Source organism: Penicillium citrinum (assembly GCF_028827155.1).
Source record: "Penicillium citrinum strain IBT 23319 chromosome Unknown utg000006l:1.0-3011923.0:1.0-3012962.0, whole genome shotgun sequence".
NCBI classification, from domain to species: domain Eukaryota; kingdom Fungi; phylum Ascomycota; class Eurotiomycetes; order Eurotiales; family Aspergillaceae; genus Penicillium; species Penicillium citrinum.
In genome coordinates, this window is record NW_026622691.1 from 2,412,922 (window position 1) to 2,433,295 (window position 20,374).

At 47.3% G+C, this 20,374-nt stretch overlaps 11 protein-coding genes across 11 annotated transcripts; 8 read left to right on the forward strand and 3 right to left on the reverse strand.

Moving 5' to 3' along the window:
- Positions 1–138: 138 nt before the first annotated feature.
- Positions 139–771, forward strand: N7469_007432 (uncharacterized protein; the record flags this gene model as incomplete). The annotated part of the gene is made up of 1 exon (XM_056646350.1): positions 139–771. One exon carries the CDS (start codon positions 139–141, stop codon positions 769–771), a length of 633 nt encoding a protein of 210 aa, XP_056499791.1.
- A 398-nt stretch (positions 772–1,169) lies between these two features.
- N7469_007433 (YdcF family protein) lies at positions 1,170–1,988 on the forward strand (the record flags this gene model as incomplete). The annotated part of the gene is made up of 1 exon (XM_056646351.1): positions 1,170–1,988. One exon carries the CDS (start codon positions 1,170–1,172, stop codon positions 1,986–1,988), a length of 819 nt encoding a protein of 272 aa, XP_056499792.1.
- A 578-nt stretch (positions 1,989–2,566) lies between these two features.
- Positions 2,567–3,137, forward strand: N7469_007434 (cysteine-rich PDZ-binding protein; the record flags this gene model as incomplete). Its single annotated transcript, XM_056646352.1, has 3 exons — positions 2,567–2,722; positions 2,851–2,974; positions 3,052–3,137. The coding sequence occupies 3 exons, from the start codon at positions 2,567–2,569 to the stop codon at positions 3,135–3,137; spliced, it is 366 nt and encodes a 121-aa protein (XP_056499793.1).
- Positions 3,138–3,407: 270 nt separating this feature from the next.
- N7469_007435 (mitochondrial 54S ribosomal protein mL46) lies at positions 3,408–4,587 on the reverse strand (the record flags this gene model as incomplete). The annotated part of the gene is made up of 3 exons (XM_056646353.1): positions 3,408–3,707; positions 3,803–4,479; positions 4,542–4,587. 3 exons carry the CDS (start codon positions 4,585–4,587, stop codon positions 3,408–3,410), a joined length of 1,023 nt encoding a protein of 340 aa, XP_056499794.1.
- A 1,074-nt stretch (positions 4,588–5,661) lies between these two features.
- Positions 5,662–7,027, forward strand: pex26 (the record flags this gene model as incomplete). The annotated part of the gene is made up of 2 exons (XM_056646354.1): positions 5,662–6,095; positions 6,157–7,027. 2 exons carry the CDS (start codon positions 5,662–5,664, stop codon positions 7,025–7,027), a joined length of 1,305 nt encoding a protein of 434 aa, XP_056499795.1.
- A 524-nt stretch (positions 7,028–7,551) lies between these two features.
- N7469_007437 (arylsulfotransferase family protein) lies at positions 7,552–9,125 on the reverse strand (the record flags this gene model as incomplete). Its single annotated transcript, XM_056646355.1, has 3 exons — positions 7,552–8,238; positions 8,305–8,852; positions 8,906–9,125. 3 exons carry the CDS (start codon positions 9,123–9,125, stop codon positions 7,552–7,554), a joined length of 1,455 nt encoding a protein of 484 aa, XP_056499796.1.
- Positions 9,126–10,183: 1,058 nt separating this feature from the next.
- Positions 10,184–11,507, reverse strand: N7469_007438 (uncharacterized protein; the record flags this gene model as incomplete). The annotated part of the gene is made up of 2 exons (XM_056646356.1): positions 10,184–10,685; positions 10,750–11,507. 2 exons carry the CDS (start codon positions 11,505–11,507, stop codon positions 10,184–10,186), a joined length of 1,260 nt encoding a protein of 419 aa, XP_056499797.1.
- Positions 11,508–13,317: 1,810 nt separating this feature from the next.
- N7469_007439 (putative succinate:fumarate antiporter (Acr1)) lies at positions 13,318–14,560 on the forward strand (the record flags this gene model as incomplete). Its single annotated transcript, XM_056646357.1, has 5 exons — positions 13,318–13,384; positions 13,445–13,492; positions 13,561–13,610; positions 13,672–13,867; positions 13,947–14,560. 5 exons carry the CDS (start codon positions 13,318–13,320, stop codon positions 14,558–14,560), a joined length of 975 nt encoding a protein of 324 aa, XP_056499798.1.
- Positions 14,561–14,997: 437 nt separating this feature from the next.
- N7469_007440 (twinfilin) lies at positions 14,998–16,260 on the forward strand (the record flags this gene model as incomplete). Its single annotated transcript, XM_056646358.1, has 4 exons — positions 14,998–15,016; positions 15,081–15,715; positions 15,838–16,089; positions 16,144–16,260. The coding sequence occupies 4 exons, from the start codon at positions 14,998–15,000 to the stop codon at positions 16,258–16,260; spliced, it is 1,023 nt and encodes a 340-aa protein (XP_056499799.1).
- Positions 16,261–17,109: 849 nt separating this feature from the next.
- Positions 17,110–18,281, forward strand: N7469_007441 (pinin family protein; the record flags this gene model as incomplete). Its single annotated transcript, XM_056646359.1, has 4 exons — positions 17,110–17,120; positions 17,195–17,645; positions 17,704–17,772; positions 17,838–18,281. 4 exons carry the CDS (start codon positions 17,110–17,112, stop codon positions 18,279–18,281), a joined length of 975 nt encoding a protein of 324 aa, XP_056499800.1.
- A 620-nt stretch (positions 18,282–18,901) lies between these two features.
- Positions 18,902–20,276, forward strand: N7469_007442 (alpha/beta fold hydrolase; the record flags this gene model as incomplete). The annotated part of the gene is made up of 7 exons (XM_056646360.1): positions 18,902–18,980; positions 19,049–19,101; positions 19,159–19,266; positions 19,328–19,437; positions 19,494–19,824; positions 19,890–19,941; positions 19,999–20,276. The coding sequence occupies 7 exons, from the start codon at positions 18,902–18,904 to the stop codon at positions 20,274–20,276; spliced, it is 1,011 nt and encodes a 336-aa protein (XP_056499801.1).
- Between the last annotated feature and the right edge of the window lie 98 nt (positions 20,277–20,374).

Below are 20,374 nucleotides of genomic sequence, written 5' to 3' on the forward strand. Positions count from 1 at the left end.
ACGAAAGCTCGAATAGAGCAAAACCTTCCGTTTTTCCCTTCCCCACTAGGTGTGCCTTGGAACCATCATTATTCTTATATTGAAGACTAACCTAGCCTCTTAGGGAATGCCATACGCACCGAACTCCTTTATGCGGAGATGCGACTCGAGGAGCTAGCACTTCGAGAGCAACTATGGACTGGAGAGTCTAGCGGCGCAGTCAGAATAAACATGTTGATGGCTATGATCCAGCGAGGCAAGGAAGTTATTAGTACGATCAGGACCTTGCCAGAATCGGAAATTGCCCAGATGACAATAATTACAAGCGCCCACATATGTGCCGCCGTGGGCTATATTCCCACCGCTGTCTTGTCTATTCTCAACATTCTTACAGCTTCCGAGGGCTCCATTACGGATACTGAGGTGCAGGCCATTTTAGAAGCAGCAGATTATCCTCATGTAGTTACAGAGCTCGCTAACGCCCTCGACACAAGACTCTTTGGAATGTCTCCCGCAGACAAAGAGTGGGATATCACGGGAAGTCTTTGCTCTAAAATGCGGCTCCTAGCACGCTGTTATCCGTACCAAGTCAAGGCAATAGTTGGCTCTACCTCGTCCAAAGACGCCGGCCAGGGCACAGCTATGATTGGGGCTGATCACCCTCAAGAGGATCCTATGGTACCTCAATTATGGTCGTCTATTGATGGGAATGATGGAAACCTGGAGGACATGCTGCCTATCGATGAGATCCAATGGGAGTCTTTACTGAGTGACTTCACCGGATTCAGCTAACAAACCAATTGTATCATTCTATGAACCGAGTCTAGAGACCAATGAGCTTAAATTTCTACGATGAAAGGGTGCAAGATTAATCTATAGGCCTGCTGTTTCAACCTCATTCAATGAGCGGCGAATCTCGATTTTCGAGTGGTCTAAGGAAGTCGGTGGTGATCCAGAACAACAAGTGATTTCAATATTATATATCAGAAGGAGGGTTTGTTCAAGTGGCCATACAAATACTATCGGGTTAGAATCTGAAGTATGAATCGTGGTTCCACCGGAATAATTTCCCGATGTGGAAGAGCGGACCATTTGAGAAACCTGCACAACACAGACTATCTCAGTTAGAAACACAACATCGCCGACGTGTCTTTGATGCAGCTCTACTAGAATTGGTCAGATCCGCAATCATGACCGGCATGGATATCTTTACTGCCGCGACAGACATAAACGTGTTGGCTGCGTTCTTGAGTGATGCGGGGCTATCAGATCTCTCCTCAACATCGAGGTCAGTGGATTGCATCGTCATCTGCGCCTCTGCAGTGATATATCAAGCCGAATCACTCTTCACCGCTATCGAAAATCGACCATCATTGGCAAAGTGCTTGGTATTATGTGGTGGCGTGGGCCATTCTACGCAACTGCTCTACGACAGCATACGAATTCACCCGCGCTATTCACAGATAAGCCAGGAAGTTGAGGGACTCCCAGAGGCTCGGGTATTGGAGCTAATCTTGGAAAGATTTTTCAATCGGCGCGCTATCGAAGCTCAAGGGTGTCGTATCCTCATCGAGGATCAGTCTACAAATTGCGGGCTCAACGCCTCCTTTACTCGCAAAGTACTGGACAAGGAGGGATTTCACGACATATCCTCCTGCATCATTATACAAGACCCTACTATGATGCGGAGAACAAGAGCCTCATTCGAGAAAACTTATGAAAATTGGCCATTTGATGTGGATTTTACTAGCTGCCCAATCTTTGTGCCAAAGGTCGAAGAGAGTTCAACAGGCGTCTTGACCTATTGTTCCACTGTCGACTCCTCTGGGCTGTGGTCTATGCCTAGATTTCTTGAACTTATTTTGGGAGAAATCCCACGATTACGAGATGACGAGAATGGCTATGGTCCCAATGGGCGCAGCTTTATTCCTCATGTTGATATTCCAGTACCGGTGGAAAGAGCCTGGTCGAATCTAGCCAAGAACAATGCGGATTGGAGGAAGTTATAAGACGATTGTCTCCAGAATTCAGGAATATGATACAATGCGCACTACATAGGATTCTTATTTCGTCATATGCTCACGCATGCGAAAGCGCATCAAGCTCCGACTGGGACTTAAATCTCTGCGGGATACTGTTTATAGCACTTTCCATTCCCAGGTGGTCCATGGAGCATGCTTTGTCAAAGTTGGGCTTGGGTAGAATAGAAACCAGCTCATGCCGGGTATTTTGCGTTTTCCATGAACCCCATTTTGTATGCTAGCTCAGCATAAGTTCATTGCTACATGTGGTATCAAAATCCACTGGCATCCAGTAGATAATGTGCATATGGACCTGAAGCATAACACTCATAAAATGTTAAAAATGCTATACTCAAATTTATGCACATAACAAAATAACTCTATCTCCCAATTTAATCCGCAATGTTAACAAAATTATATATACTAACTAACCACTATACTACATCGTGCTGCTCCTGGCTTCTCCGTCAGGCGGTGGAGAGCGGAGGATAACATCATCTCCACCCGCTACTATCAAATCCTAACAATACAACTATCTCCCACCTCAATCTCCTAAAGCCATCAACATGGTTTGTTCAAAATGTCAGAAGAAGCTGAAGAGCACTGAACTCGCCACTCCAGGTGTCAAAAACAAGAATGATATGTACTACGGTTCGCCATCGACTACCTTAGGAGGTGGCTCGAAGGGAAAGGCGACACTTGGTGCAACGGGTGTAGGGAAGGTATGTTATGATCATTTCTTTTTGCCTTTTTTTTTCGCTATATTGGTATGGGAGAGTTCGATATCTACTAAATTTGAATGAGGAATTTGCCTGAATGAATTGGCGAAGAGGCTAATTGACTATTGCAGAATAAACTACTCAGTTCCAAAGCGAAGAATCCCTACGCTGCATATGCCTCCTCTTGCGAGTCTTGTAAGACGAAAACGGAGCAAGGGAAGAAATTCTGCCAGAAATGCGCGTATAAAAGAAACGGTACGTCTGCATCGACCTCACTTTACTCCTATCATGTCGGAGATTCGTTTCAAGTCCAAGCTCTAATTTTGATATAGCTTGTCCGATGTGCGGAAAGAGTCTTGCAGGCAAGACAGCCAAAGATCAACCTGTGGTGCAAGGCCAGAAATTTAACCTCAAATGATTGATCTTACCTTTCTAATCTCCATCAATGTGGGCACTGTTATATGGCAAGGCGTCTGGGACTCCGAACTTATTCAAACATTTCAATTGACAGCACAAGGGAAAATCTAGTTATACATGGCATACGTGATAAAGTATATGCAGAACGCTGCCAATAGCGTTTCCAGGAAATAATTTCCAGTCCTGGCTGGATAGTCTCTTCTCGCTTCTCATACTCCTCCCCTGACCCATCAGAACCTTTTCCTAATGGGGTATCTCATGCTTGACTTGTTCACCGATCAGCCAGCATGTTCTTGATGTAACTGTAGTATTGCGGCAAGACGTGGCTTTGGATTTCCTCCTTGGATAGCCACTTGAAGTCCTTGAGGTCCTTCTTGGCAGATAGATCAGCCTGGCCGGCCATTATACGGGACTTGAGGAAGAAAGTCTTTTCGCCGTGGTTTTCAGCACCGGTTGCCTTGTCAACGTGGGGCTTGCGGTTCGTGTAGACGTGGTGTCCAGCGGGGTGGAAGCCAACCATCCAGGTGTTCATGTTGACACCGGCAGTCTGGGAAAGGGTACGCTCAGCGGCCTAAAGTGGAAGCACCAAGTTAGCAATCATGTACTCCCTTTTCTTCTATGTCCTTTTGAAATCAAGCGATGGGTGCTGGGTAAAATTGGACTGACCTGACGAAGAGTCTCGTCCATCTCGACTGGAGTACTGGGGAACTTCCAGTATCCCTCCTTTGACTGAACAAGCAAGTACAATGTCCGTGAGAGCAGGCGGTTCAAGCTTTTCTGGTCGCCCTTCTTATCCGCCTCCGTCACCCGTGAATGCGGTCGGGGGATCTCTTCCTTTTTGCTGGTATCTTGAGAGGTGGCATTGGCCGTGGACTCTGCATCCTGCACAAGCATCTCAACTTGATGCTCAGGCTCAGCCTCCTTGGAGCCAAGGAGAAGCTCATCATTCCATGAGTCACTGGCGTACGCGTTGTACTTGCCGATGTCGCGTGCGGGAGTTCGTCGTTCCTGAACCTTCTTCTTCCAATCCTCGTCTGCCGGGGTTCCGCGCTTGAAGTAAAAATATTTTGTGAAAGGCAACGCCAGCCGTTCGTTCAGACGCTTCTGATAGAAATGGTAGGCTTTTTCGAAGGGTTCGAGGTCACGGGTGATTTGGGGTGGACGTGAGAGCACCACGCCGGCTTTGATTGTGTAAGGGAAAGGGGGAGTAGCGGTGGTAGTAGCGAAGGCCGGTGCATCGGTGGCAGCCTCAGTAGTAGAGGCAGTCGCAGCAGATGCATAGTTGCGACGACCAAGGGTACCCTGACAGCTTCTGCACACGCCAGAGTCAAGATTGGAGGGTCCTATTGATAGGGGCGGTTAGTGGAGAGTTCAAATGAGCTGCAAAGTAGTGCAAAATACATACGCAGTAGCGACGTTATGCGCCGGGCGCCATTGGAACCGGACGACATGTTGTGATGATGTTTTCAGCGATCTGCTGTTGATGCCGACGATGTAGAGAGCCCCGAGAAAAGTTCCCAAGTCACGTTGGCGCTAGACCCAAGTAGGCCAGACCGCCCGGCAAGGCAGTTTAAATTCGCAAAAATTCCTTCTTTCCTTCTTTTTTCTTCTTCCAGGCACCCATTCCTTATCGTCACTGCGTCTTGTTTTTCCCACGGCCAGTTGACCATTCAGCGGTGCTTAGAATGATTTGCGGCTATTTTTCGCTAGCGGTACCTTCATACAACCTAAGGTGTACTGTTAGATAGCTGTCGCGCACACTTCGGCACCAATCTCATATCTTATTTTAAACATTGAGGATTTCTCCTCAGAACGGAGAAATATAGACACCAGCAGAAGACAACAAATAAGATAAATAAAATTTAATCACAAAATCTATTTTTCCCTCTGCGGTTTACCATATCATACAAAGCTGTAGCCAATGTTAAAGGCAAATCCAAGATACTCTGTTTCGCATGCATCCAAGGATGCCAAAAATGTAAAAATGTACATAATCACCCCATTTTCGGGACATGGAAGAGGGTTTCCTTCAACGTCGCTCTACACGATCGTTTGTTGAATCTACAGCTAGAATTTGCGCAATATATATCATTGAGTCGAATGGGTTCCTCAACATTAGAACGCAATGGTAGCCTCCCACAGATCCTAGGACCATTGGGTTTGATAGATAACCTAGGTAGGTATCTGGCTGCGCTAATAATAAAATTACTGGAAATTTCCACTTTATGGTATTCAGATGTAGCGAGAAGTATAATGTCTAGTATAGATCTCCAAAAATAATGGCTTACTCAGGCTTCTAAACATGATATCGAAGGCATACATACTATGTAGATAGTATTCACCGCCTTAGTTGCCCGCGCCGAGGATCCCGTGACTGAGGACGACCCCGGACTTGCGAGCCGAGGGAAAACGACAGCCGATCGCAGCCCCAACTTCCGACCTCCACGTTCTCCTTCGCGCAACTCCGACACCTTCTTGACGATTGTTCCCCTATTTTCCATGCTCCTCTTATATCTTTGACAGATATGTCCTCTACAAAATTATCATCTCCCTCTTCCTCCACCTCCACCTCCCCCACCAAGCTCTGTTCTAAGACCTACAAGAAAGCCTCCCAGCTCTATCTAACGCGACGTCTCCCGGAGTCGCTTTCGTCGCTCCAGCCAATTATTACTGGGGAGTCACCACCAGATGACCAATACGCCAATGGCGATTATGCGGCAGCAATTGCCCCGATTGCAATTGCTCCTAGCACGTGGAGAATCAAAGTGTGGAACCTCTACATTACCCTACTCAGCGCAATAGTCGACCTTGGCGCAGAGGAGGGCAAGAATCAATTTGGTCAGAAAGAATGGAAGAACATGGCCACCCAAGTACGAGACGGTGGTATCTGGGATACCGTCGTACAAATTGGCTACCAAGGCCGTGAAGGCTCCGTGGATGCGGAGGTCGTCTATAACCTGTGAGTAGCTTCCCGATCTCCACCCGTTCGCAGTGGCTCACAGCTGACCCTTTCTGACTAGCGCTACCCTACTCCTCAACCACTCATCCTCCCAAGCCTTAAACCAGCAACGCCTAGAAACTTATCTCTCCTCCTACGGACAGCCCAATCTTGACCTTGCTGAGCGTCTCCAAGATGTATCCAATGGGTTCCAACAACAGCGTATGTCTGCATCAAGCGGAGCAGACACGCCGAAGGATCTCGCTGCCCGAGTAAGGATTATCGAGCTATTCACTCTGCATGTACTCCCTCGCAATGAAGAATGGGAATATGCGACCGAGTTTATCAACTTGAGTGAAGTCTTGGACGAGGAACGCAAAGAGCTTTTCCTCCAGACTTTAGAAGGACTCAAAGAAGAAAAGGAACGAGGCGAGCTGCGTGCAGCCGAATTACAACGTCAGAAAGATGCCGAACTGGACAAACAACGGGAAGATGAGCGCCGGCAGGCTGAGGAGGCGGCGGCGGCGGCGCAGCCAAAAGCAAATGGTCACAAGCGGAATACCAGTGAGGTGGACTATGGCATTGAGAAGGGTAGCACACGCAGCCCTTCCAAGGGCAAAGGGTCCAAAGCATCAGACAAATCGTCAAATGGCAAATCTTCAGCCCGAACCGCGCTTTCTTCTAGCTCAAAGAACTCCAAGAAACAGCTCAAGCCCGAGACTCGCAGCCAGTCTCGGGCTGTGACGAACGCTATTCGAAACCTGTTCAAACACATTGTTCAAAGCATTTCCGGGAATCCAATGTCAATACTGCGAACTGTGCTCCTCTTGCTAGGTATCTTAATGGCTATGAGTCGGCAGGATGTGCGGGAACGAATTCGCAGGATTACAGGTGGTGCCTGGCAGAAGGTTAAAGGTACAGTTGGAATGGGCGTCAAGGTGAGCTATATCTGAGATATTGGCAAGTGACGAATTGTTGCCTCTATAAGTTTGCATGATTCATCTTGTATATTTCTTCAATTTGGTCCTGATGATTCCCAATTGGGACTGGGAAAGCAATGTCGCATATACATTTCCTTCGATTGTGATCCTTTATGGCTTGTATAAGCATAAATACCAATTTTTCGTTATTTGATCAGTGATCTTTATCTTTGAATCTATACTATATCTTATAATGTCTCTGGAATGACTACATTTGTCACCTTCACACTGATCTATACAACTTCAGCTTCGACCTTGACCCACTTCCCCGCATACTTCAACTGTATGCCACATTCCTGTCAAACTTGAAGATTAACTGAATCAGTTCTAAGTTGGAATGCTGATGATTTTCCAGAAGTTTTAATGGTTCATTCTTCTGAAATGTCTAGGTATATTCATTAGAATAAATTACTATTGTACAGTTTGTCCACCATCAACTCGATGGGCAGGAATGTATCTATGCTATAGGTAAACATACAATGTTCAAAACACGACAATCAAAACACTTCAATGGCATCACTGAAGCGAAGAATCGTTTCTCCCCTGCGAGCAGCAACCTTGATAAACCTGATCTGATCACCACTCGTATCAGAAATGTTCATATTGGTCTCAAAGCCAGTACATGTACGTGTGGCTAGAAGGGTCGTTTCGTTCGAATCGATGGATGGAAGAGAATATATCGCCCAATTATCATACTCAGTCGCACCATTCCAACTCATGTAGATGACACCATCTTCGATGACAGCAGCAGGGTTCCAGAATGGCGTAGCTTTCCAGTTATGTTTGAATACACGGTACGACATGGCGTGTGTTGGGGCTCCGAATTGTCCTGAGAAGACAACTTCGCCCTTACTATTGTATTCTTTGAATTGGGGAACATTTCCGTAGCCAATGATAATGTTCGAGGTCGTGGAGAGAGGATCGGTGAATTGGAAATTACCCTGTGTTTGGGAATATGTTGAATTGGTGGGATCGGATATGTTGGAAAGTAGTGAACCGTTCATGGTGGTTAAGTCGATATTGAAGACCATTCCTGTTGACTCGCCTTCGGATTGGCTTTTTCTGTTGGCATTGTTGAATAGACTGAGAACGAGACTTTTGTTTGTTTCGTTATATACGCGGGCATCATGTTGCCATGAGAAACGCATCTCTTCACCAGTGATGTCTCCTTCGCCGCTATCGCCCTGCAAATTGTTGTTAGATTCTTCTTGATCAAGAAAGCGTGGTGATACTTTGTCAAGGTAGCTTACTGCGAGTCGCCAACGGACGCTGCCGTCCTTGTTCAGAAAGAAGACGGAGCAATAGAAACGCATGGATATCAGGTATCCATTATTGGTTGCTGCAATCGAGTTCAAGTGATATAAATCCCATGGATTATCTTGAACGGAGTGGGCTAGCATCGGTTGTCTAGATTCGGACAGCGGGATCTTATCCTGATGATCAAGGGAGTTCCAGGCGAAGACGATCTCGTTGGTAGCAATGTCGATTTCGTAAAACTGGCTCGCGGTAATCCATGCATCTGATGGACCATCAAATGAACTCAGATCTTGTTGGGTGACGTTAATTGCGGAGACCAAAATCGTATTCCGGTCGGTGATCTGATGTTCATGTACATCAATGTATGAGTCGTGAGACTTCCCAGTGGCAGTGACGAACTTGAAGTCCGAGTTGTCAGTCAGTGTGATCGTATAGATTTCCCGATATGTCGTATCAAGAATGTGCACTTTGCCATAACCATAGCCGCCGACGATTTCTACCTCCCGGACCAGAATGTGATAACATCCTGATCGAACAGTTTCTGTACTCGGAAATTCATTGATTTTTCCTCGGGGCCTTGATAGACCAATTCACCATCGTTGTCATATATTGTCACAGCGCTGCCAAGGGGATTCTCATTTCGGATGGGAATGAAAAATAGACCTGGGTCAATGCCATCCGTCTTGTTTATTTGAAGTTGTGGGGGCTCCCAGGGTCCAGTCTTGAAGGAGGTATAGGGCCAGTATGCTTCTGTTGCTGAACCAAGACAACTCAGAAGTAACAGACCTCCAGCTGCGAGAGGAGCGTGCCACATATTGACTGATTCCGTGATATAACAAGCACAGTCATGAATCTGAACTTCCTTGCGTGGTTTCAGATCGAAAGATTTTTCTTTTTCCTCGCGATCTCTCGCGTCATACCGTGACTATCAAATCTGCGAGAATGGTGCGGTGTACGTGGAAACAGATAGCTTGGGAAGGATCACGATCTGACATTGATGGGCTACTATGGATAGTTCAGGGTCCCACCATGCATCCAAAACCTGTGATGTTGGCTACCACATCAATGCTCCAGAGTCGACCATCGTTCCAAATTTGATTCTTCACTATCGTGACCGAGGTAGATGCAACAACTCCGATATGTGCTTACGCAGCTGATTTCGGTATCAAATTTTAGAAATCAGACACCAGATGCACAGACAGGAATGTCCAGTGATTGTATGTGTGTGTATTTGCATGAAATCAGGGGGGCATTAGATGCATCACACTATTTATTACCGAATTCTCCTGATGGGTCAACAAACGAATTTACGGGGTTGGCGGCCAAAAACCGAGTTCTCCACCGACCACTTAGGGGGGCTCTTGGCAAACAGAAGATTTTTGAAGTCGATTTGCAATCTCGAGTTTCCACCACCCCCCTTCATTTATGTTGGCTAAGCAATATCAGAGTGAAGATCTGCATTGAAAATCTCTATCCAAGACCCACCAATTTTTCGATGAGCATGCCAACTGCGAATGTTGAAAGTATGGCTATAGATCATTGGCTTCAGTAAACAAGTAAAATTTACCGAGTCAAGCGTGCTTAACACCATTGACAATGATAAAAATTACAACTGATAGGTTGTATCGTATTTCCACACGAGAGTGCATTCATTTCAATGTTTATCAAGTTGACGGCCTTGTGGGGATAGAGTTTCGGTAGGGTTGCCGTCTTCGGCATTTCAGCTTCAGAAGGCCTGTATACACTATAGTTAGTGTGTATATGAGAAGCAGATTGTTAGCAACTAATGACTTCGTTTGCTATGGTATTATATAGTACGTCATTCTCATTCTGGTCATAGGTCATTTCGTCGTTAAAGATTAGAACCAAATATTAATTACGTTCATGTCCATCACCAACCAAAATGCCTCGGCTTTCCATCGACGTCCCCGTCATCTGCTGTTCATCCTCGTGCTGATGACCTTGCTCAACATCTTCCTTCTCAATGATGCGGGCATGCCATCGCCGGAAAAGCTGAACGAAGAAGTGGGCCACGCAAATCTGCTCGGTCGTATACAGCAGAACTGGGACCGATGTCTTTGCCTTGGTGTATAAATCAATCGGTGCCCACATAGCATATAACAATGGAATACCAAGCGCGGTGCTCTTAGCAGGACCGCAAAAGCATACAGCGATCGTCTCTTCTGGTGGCATTGATTTGGGCATGGCTTTCGACCAGCTTTGCGGAGACAGGAACTTCGGTGGTCTTGATGTAAAGAAGCACACCCCGGTGAGGGCGATGTATAGACCGATGTTGAAAAACACTACAAAGATCACGCTCGGAACCGAAAGAGTCTGGAGAGCACCCGTGGCAAAGCATGATGAGAATGTGGTCCTATTCATCAAAGTAAGCATAAAACAGCGTTTCCTCGAGTCTAAAGCTGCGAAATTTGACATACCAGATCAGCAATAGCATACAAGCACTGGCTAACTTGGGTAGCTTTGTCTTTTGTATCACTGAGCTTGTTTGATCAGGCCAGGTCCAGCGCACTAGCTGTCCAACAAAGAGAGGCAGCAAGACGCTCAGTCCTAACTGCTGAAAGACATCCTTGTACATGCTGCTCAGACTGCCCCCTCCATACCTCCAAACGTCGAACTCTGCAGTCTTCGGGATAAGGGCCACTGTCCAAGCAGCCGTAACGAAAGGGCCAAGGATATTAGCTAGTAGAACCTCTACCAGAGCAGCAGCATCATCTCCACCCGCTGCTCTCGTCATCACAACATTCGAAGCAATTGTTGTTGGAATACATGCGGTGAAGATATACCCCGCCAATACAGCACGATCAATATGTCTACTTGGATCACAGGCCAAAATGATATGTACCACAGCCAGAACCAGAGCAGGAATGAAGAGGAAAGAGATGATTTGGACCACGAGATGAAGTCTCCAATTCAATAATTGCATGAATAGCTTCTGGCGAGGAATACTCAGTCCACTGACGAGGAAGATGATGGCAATCACACCGTACATCACCGAGTATTCGGATTTGATAATTCCACCGTGCTTGGCAACATTCGGGAAGAAGTAAGCCAGGGCACAAACCACGCCCATCCCAATGAGCAACCACTGGCGAAGAATCAACATTATCACCCGCGTTCCCACGGTCTGCCACCGGGGAATGCGAGCGGGTGTATCTGCATTCACCGAGCCGGTCATACTTGTATCAGAAACTCATGGACGATGCGTTGCACATTTCTAGAAAGCAGGAGTGTATTTCGCGATCTTTTTTGAAGGTCAAATGCAAAACAAAGTCGAGGTGAATTGGCGGTCGATCGCGCGATCGGCCTTTGATCGGTCTTTCTCCGACGGGGGTTGATAGCGGCGATACCTTCAACCGTATCAGTCGGGGCTACGCTGGATTACTATCTGATCTCATTCCAACTTGAACAAACATCATCACAAAGACTTAGACGTAGAATGATCGAAATCGACTCCGACGCAACTCTAATTTGCTCTCAACTCGGGTTTGCAATTCAAAGTTATCTGATCCGTTGTAGAATTCGCCGAAATCGGGTAGCCGATTGCGACCGTCGGATGGGAATAGCATGTGAAGGGCAATCGGACAGAGCATGTGCGATGTACACAATTGAATTTAGATACCATGCGTACATAGGTGCAATTGTTCTAGAAGTAGTGATCAAACTATATTTACCTGGGGTAGATTTAGGTAGTGTACGCCGTGGTGGATCGGATTAAACTGGGTAAAACATTCAACCGCGACATCGGCGGGCATATAGAAGAACGGTAGTATTGCTAGTATACAATTGCAGGGCAAATTAATATAATCTATATCACCAATATTTACGGGGTAGATTAGAATAAATTAGCATTTACTATGACCAAAAACAATCCATAACTACTGCGTAGCCATCTACTCTGACTGTACTACTTCTCCGGAGTCACTTGCTGTCAGGTCAAATGACCTCAAAAGAACCTCGGCTGAGAGGAAACGCGCTGGCCCGACTTCTTCCGGGTCAACCAGTGAACCAGCTGAGCTTCAGCGAAAATCGCTGCGGATGTTCAATTGCGGATTGCGGCCCAGGGGACTCTTGAATACCCGGAGTAATTCATTCCAGTCTGTTCGATCTCTTGATGGGGGATCTATAGTTGCTAGTATGTAGTATAGCCCGATAGTCGGCTTCCTAGTATTGTAGATAGTAGGCTACATACAACTTCTCGTATGTACTTCTGAATGAATTAGAGATGACCTACAGAGATGAGGTTAAAATAAACGACCAAATCTTACTCCAACAATGTATAGATAGTAGATTAGTACTATGTCACAAGCGATGACGCAGAGCATGTGAAGCATAGTAGATCTGGGGCAAGTTAAGTCATCCGCCCTCCCGAACGCCTCGGGATGTCGGAGTAGTGATTCATTTCCACAGCTTGGATCATAGCTATTACCTAGGGAGTTTCTATAATATAAGATCACCGAGTCACCCGAGGCTGTTCAATCTTATCGACTTTCTTTTCTTCCTTTCCTTTCTCTTGGATTTGGTTCGGACTTGACTCGGTATCTTTTTTTTGTTGCACCGACTTTATTGTAGCTTCCGCTCGTCCAGCTCCGCTTCCCCGTCATCGCTGGTTTCCCCCCACAAGGTTTACAAGCCGCCACTGGTCCCGAACGGTTTTTATCCTCGGGACTTTGCTCATCAGATCTGTTGCTCGACAAAAGATTCCCCACCGTCTCGTTTTAATCTTGTCTTTATCCCCAATCTTCGCCGAAGCGATTCTCGATTTTTAACTGTACCCGTCGGCTGTTTCCCCGGGATTGTATACTTCCGACCCTCTCCGCAATTTCGGTTTCCCCCATCGAATTTCGGCTACAGCTTTCTCCTTTTCGGCTCTCCGTCAATTGGATACTGGCAGATCGTGAATAGATTATTCTCCGATCTAAGTCCGCGAATAAAAACCATTCGTCGAATTCTCCTTCTTTTCATATTCCTCCATATCAAGTGAAATCATGTCCGCCAAAAACGTACAAGCAGGCAATGGCAAGAAGACGGCCTCGCCCGCTGTAAACCTAATCGGTAGATCGCGCCTCTGTTCGGGATAGAATAAAAATTATGAAGCTGACTCGTGGACTATAGCTGGTGGTGGTGCAGGTATGATGGAGGCCCTCGTATGCCACCCGCTCGGTATGTATTACTTCCCCAGCATTGAAGCACAATTGAAGATGGAAAATGGTTCCTGACATTATGCGCAGACACAATCAAGGTCCGCATGCAGCTTTCGCGGAGAGCGACAGCCCCCGGAGTGAGTCCCATCGAGTGTCCATGTTTCGGCCATGGTTTACTAACCATGACCAACTCAATAGGCTAAGCCCCGTGGCTTCATCACCACCGGTGCCGATATCGTGCGTAAAGAGACCGCAATGGGTTTATACAAGGGTCTTGGTGCTGTGTTGGGAGGTATCATTCCTAAGATGGCCATCCGATTCACCTCATACGAATCATACAAGGGCATGCTGGCCGATGAGAACGGACATGTAACCAGCAAAGCCACTTTCTTGGGTGAGTGCAGAGCTTATTCAAACCCGATAGTAGTAGCAGCCCTTTGAATGAGTGTGGTGCTAATACTTTTCATATGCAGCTGGTCTCGCCGCTGGTGTGACTGAGGCGGTGGCCGTCGTCAACCCCATGGAAGTCGTCAAGATCCGTCTGCAAGCGCAACATCACAGTTTAGCCGATCCCCTTGATGCTCCCAAGTACCGCAGTGCACCACACGCTCTCTTTACCGTGATCAAGGAGGAGGGTTTCAGCACTCTGTACCGTGGTGTCTCGCTGACCGCGCTCCGACAAGGAACCAACCAAGCCGCCAACTTCACTGCATACACTGAACTCAAGGCTGCTCTGCAGCGCATGCAACCAGAATATAGCAACACCCAGTTGCCTTCGTACCAGACCACTTTCATCGGTCTCATCTCCGGTGCAGTGGGTCCCTTCTCTAATGCTCCCATCGATACCATCAAGACTCGTCTCCAAAAAACTCGCGCCGAACCTGGTCAGTCTGCTATCTCCCGCATTCTGGTCATTGCCAAGGATATGTTCAAGCAGGAGGGCACTCGCGCCTTCTATAAGGGTATCACTCCGCGTGTCATGCGTGTTGCCCCTGGTCAAGCTGTCACCTTCACTGTGTACGAGTTCCTCAAGGGCAAGCTGGAGGCATCCAACTGGGCGTTTGTTGGTGGTAAATACGATGAGTAAAGTGGCTTGCTTGCTGTTGAGAGTGCGTGGAAAAGCATTGTGATACCATTCCTCTGTATGGGAGTTGCATTTCCTTGTCTTTTGCAGCGTCGATTTCAGCTGTGAAGACCTGGCCGATTGGAGCGGCTTTTGTACATATTGTCTTTATTGTTTGTATACCACATCGTTGGGCTTGTCCTGGTATAACCAAAGTACAAAAAAATTGGATAAATGATTGAGATATCTCCAGTAGTAAAGTAGTAAAGTAGTGACCAGCAGCAGTAGATAAAGTATAGCGATGGTGAATACCTCGTTCAGCAAGTCCTCGCAGCTTTGAACAAGAGATGGCGTTTGTGACCGAGAGAAGTCACTTTGGACCCGCAACTCCCCGCCGCATTTCACCGCTTCCCCCTCCATCCATCAACAACCACTCAACCCCGTGAGGTTTAGCCGGCATCATGCAGTCCGGGATCTCAGGTACGCTGATTGACACAATGTTTAGATTGCATTATTGGAGAATCGCCTATCTAATATTCACTAGTCTCTCAGGAGCTTCAGGATGCCTTTACGGCTTTCAATGCTGATACCTCGAGCTTCTGCCTCCCAGTAACCATTACTGCGGAGAGTCTGACACCACTCAAGCCACTTCCATTCAATGGCACTTCTTCCGATCCAGAATCTTTCTTCTCCTCGCTTTCCCAACTTTCTTCGGTCCTCGAGCCCAAGACTCCTATCTATCTCTTGCTCCGTCGTCCAACATCCACCACCACCATCCTCATCGCACTCACCTATATCCCCTCCAATGCCCCTGTTCGGCCAAAGATGCTCTTCGCCTCGACCCGTTCTACCGTAACACGTGAACTGGGTACGGAGAAGTTCGGTTCAACCGTCTTCGCTACAGAGGAAGACGAGATTCTGAGCGCAGATGCCTGGCGCGAACGTGATGGCGAGAACAACCCTGCTCGTCGTGAGGAGTTGATGGGTGAGAAGGAGCGTGAGCTTGAGGCTGTGCGGAGAGCTGAGGCCGAGGCTCGTAATGGTACTCCCCAGCGTGATATTGGCATTGGGGGAACCTTCGGTCCTGGATCTGGATCGGGTATGAGAGTTTCCATGCCCGTCGATGAAGCGGCCAAGGCGGCCTTGAAAGGCTTACAAGATGGGGGACTTGTACAGTTGGTAGGTTGTTCCTTATTCCGAATCTTCTACAATCTCTACGGGATATCTATGCTGCTGGGGATGGTGGATGTGGACATGGGTTCTTATATTGCAAGATCTTTGAAATAGCTGACACTTGGTAGACTGTTGACATTCCCACCGAGAAGATCATTCTCGCTGATAACCAGTCTGGCATCGAGGCAGGTGCTGTTGCCAATCACATCTCCTCGACTTCGCCCCGCTACTCCTTTTACCATTATCCCGGCTCAGATGTCGTGGTCTTCGTGTATACCTGTCCCACCGGCTCTTCAATCAAGGAACGGATGTTGCACGCTAGTTCGCGAAGGAATGCCATCGCGGTTGCGGAGGAAGAGGGTCTCAAGATCGAGAAGAAGGTGAGAATGATTGTTGTGTTCGAGACATCAAATTGATGCTGACGAAATTATTAGATCGAAGCTTCCGGACCGGATGAGATTACAGCGGACCGTCTGCAGGAGGAAGTGCACCCGCCGCAGAATACCGGTGCTGCCCGTGGATTTGCTCGTCCCCGTCGCCCAGGTCGGTGAATCACCAAAGCGACAGAGAGGTCCTCCAATACATTATGAAATCCTGATATAGCGCGCTGGCATGGCGAATGTATGTGGCTTGCTTCTACCCTTCGAACTGGGTGACTTTATCGCCTTTGTCTTTCCAGCCCACACGATCAAGAGACTGTTAGACCAATAAGCCCACACGTAGCTCCTTTGCCCTCCACCTCCGCCGGTAATAATATAAGCTGTGGACCAAGCCCAGCCATAGAGGGGAGAGAGTAGGCCATGATCAATGATTTCGAAAACTCTTTTTCTGGTAGAATAAGTCCGTTCTCGAACTTCCCAGATTTATAATCTTCGGACATCCGTCGCGATCCTTCTCCAAACGCGTACATTCGAAACAGTAGAAAGCATCACTAATGCCTTCACCGCCACAGACAACACATTTGTTCTGATAATTGCCGAAAGAACACTCATCGCAGATCCGGACTAGAGTGGTTGGACGCACGTAGGAGTCACACACGGGACATTTACCGTCGCACTTGTCGCAAAGACGACCGATGGAAATGCCGGGCTGCTTGCGGCACATAACCAGATCTGGATGATGGCGAGACATCGTGAATAAGAGAAGGTTTGAGAATTAAGAATGAGGGAAACGCGAAAGGGGGTGGATGGAGGGGGGAAGAAACGAAGGAAGCAAAGCGGAAGGGAAGAAAATGAAAGCTCGAGTGGTCCGTGCGCGGGTGATATCCCCGAGGTGGAATTGCGCAGACCGGGGAAATCATTATAGATTGCTCGTTTAACTTATCGACATCTTCTGTCACCACTCTCTCTTGTCTCTTTTCTTAGTGAGATTCTCATCTATTGGTATTTCGGCTGACCAATATGTCCGACGGGTACGTATTGCCTTTGCCACAGCGCCTTTGACTAAAGTGTATGCTGACAATTACATCTGTCTGCCAATCTGCAGGACTCTTGCATCGGCTGTCGCGCTACCTGAGCAAGGCATTTCAAATCAATCACAAGAGCATACCGCGAAGCGAAGGAACTCGTCAATCACAGACAATGATTCCAAACGGCGACGGCTGAGCGCCGACGGAAATGTCTCGCCGCATTCTGAACGTCAACAACCTTCGCAATCACCGACGGTCGAACGTGAGCGCCCACGTAATCGCAGACCTGCACAGCAAACAGGGAGAGAAGATGAGCGCAAGAGGGGGCGTCGCCTTTTCGGAGGACTGCTGGGCACGCTCTCACAGAGTTCCACCTCCGCAGCTCAGAAGCGCCGTGCGGATATAGAAAAAAGGCAGCAAGATAAGCTGAAAAACCAGGCCGAGGAATATGATGGAATGCGGAGTCGAAATAAGGAATTCCGAGAAGTTATCAGAAGAAAAGAGACGCCATTTTATGAGCGTGAGGCTGTATGTTTGCTCTATTTGTTGATGAGGGACCGGGTGGTGATGGCTAACGTGTCTGAAGATGCAAACTCGACATTCGAATATGATTGCTGCGGCGCACTTTTTAAAGACTCGGACAGAGCCTGTCTTGGTATGGTGCCTTCTCTATACTTTTGGTATTTATTGGTAGCTAACTTGAAGGTACCCTCAATATAGTGCTACAAGCCATGGCAACTACGAACACGTGATGAAGAAATAATTGCAGAACAAATCAAGGAAGCCGAAGCAAAAGTTTCTCGAGAAGTTGCCGAATTTGAAGCACGATACCCTCCAGAAGCCTTTGTATACCAACCAACCCCGGAAATGGAGAATGGACAGCCCGCAGAACAACGAGAATCGCAACAAAAGCAGCAACCCCCGTTGGATGGGGAGAACCAGGAAACTACCGAATCAAAGGAGGAAGATACTTCAGCTACGCGGGAGGATGATACGGTTAAAGAAGCTCCTGGGGCCACGACAGACATACAAAATACTCAACCACCCTCTGACACAAGTAACGTAGATGCGCAGACCACGCAGGAGGTGGTGGAAGCCAATCGTGCGGCGGATGACGACGGGGGTGAAGTGGTTGAAGATAATGAGGATACTGTAATCTACTAGCAACACATGTATTTGTCTATGAATGAGAAAAATTGTATGTGCCACGGTTTAGAGTCCAAAATTCAATAGTATGGAAGTAGTAGTAATGTATCTATCTACTTTGTAAATTTGGCGGTTGGAGTTCTCCGCAGTTCCAGCCGAGGCAGATCGGTTTCACCTCGGCCGCTTCAACTTCAAAATTGCAGGCCACCCGTCGATCTCCACTGCATTGATGTTGATATCAAGTGATTTATGTGCTAATTTTTCACTTTTCATTTTATCATTTTTGATTTCTCATCAAGAAGCCTTTGAACGGACCTTTCACTGCATTTGGTGACATCCGACTGCACGTGATATATAACGGGGAGCTTGCATCAATTTATATCATATAATTCCAGTTAGCATCGAACTGTGGGCACAGTTCAAAGCCTGGAGGGTACACTACCCTTCACACTATTGTAGTGCATCAGTCACTTAGACAATCAGGTATATTACAGTCCAAGACCCTTCAGGCTGTCCATACTGATACTAGTCTACCAGTGTACTACTGGTATTCACTTTGGCACATCAAATAACGGGCACTTCTAAACTACTGGAAATACATACATTGACCTCACTGGCACCTGCCATACAAGCACATAATGGCGTCTGATAAGATTCGTGTCGCTGGTGACCCGCGCATCAAATACAACACTGCGACCGTCAACGGACACAAGTACAGTAAGTCTCGTCAAGCTTGAAATCCTGATCATCAAAGCCAGTAAAGCTGATCATTTTCTTTGACGCAGGCTATCTCCTGAGCCAGCCACAATCGGGAAAATACAGAGCAACTATCTTCCTGGTAAGCTTGATTTTCCATCAATGCTGGTAGCTAAAGGCCCACAGCTAATAACCCCAGATCCATGGCTTTCCAGATATCTCCATGGGATGGCGTTACCAGATCCCCATGCTGGTCAACTTGGGATTGAGAGTTGTAGCCCCGGATTGCCTGGGCTATGGTCGAACGGTAATCCTCTAACATTTAATGAGATGTGTTTCAGATTGTGCAGGATGACTGACTATAATAGGATGCCCCGGATGACTTCGCTCCGTATTCCCATAAACGTTGCGCAGACGATATTAAAGCACTAGCCTCCCACCTTGGCGAGTCGAAGATTATCTTGGGTGGCCATGACTGGTAACTCTAACCCATCCACGACTCATTCATCACATAGCTAATAGATGAATCAACAGGGGCGCAGCTCTGGCCTACCGCATTGCACTCTGGCATCCAGATCTCATCAGCCATCTTTTCACCGTTTGTGTTCCCTTTGCGAGACCTATGGAGAAAGATATCTCACTTGAGGATATGGTCCGCACCGTAGCGCCTCATTTCGCTTACCAGTTACAATTTGCCAGTGGCGACTTGGAAAAGGTGTTTAGATCCAAGGCTGAGATTAAGCAATTCCTAAGTGCCCTTTATGGGGGCAAAACTGCTAAGGGAGAATTCGGTTTCGAAGCCGAGAAGGGTGTGTTGCTGGATAAGGCAATGCAGTTGAAACCCTCGCGATTGTTAAGTGAAGAGGTTAGTATTTTGATGTTTTAGATACATTGAATTATTGAAAAATGTTGGCTAAGATGATATTCTAGGAGTTGGATTTCTATGCAGCTGAGTTTGCGAGAAATGGTGTCCATGGCCCGCGTATGTGTCTTTGATACAACAGTGATTTTTTTTTGTTTGAACTAACAATCCTTGCAGTCAACTGGTACCGCACCCGAAAGGTTAACTACGAAGAAGAGCTTGCTATCCTTGGACGTCGGATTGAGGTCCCTGTGCTTTTCATCCAAGCTCTGCGTGACCCGGCTCTCCCACCACACCTTGGGAAGTCCATGAGCAAGCATATTCCAAATTTGACATTGAAACAGGTGAATACCGCGCATTGGGCGCTGTGGGAGAAGCCAGAGGAGGTCAATGTCATTCTGGAAGAATGGCTGAAAGGCACTGTGTTTGCAGAGCGTCGAGTTGGTAAGCTTTGAGAAATGCCTGAGTGAATATGGTCTGCTTCTGCGTGTGGAAGGTACAATCATTATACAATGTGAACAGTTTGTCCGCAGAAATAGCCACTATGAGGTTC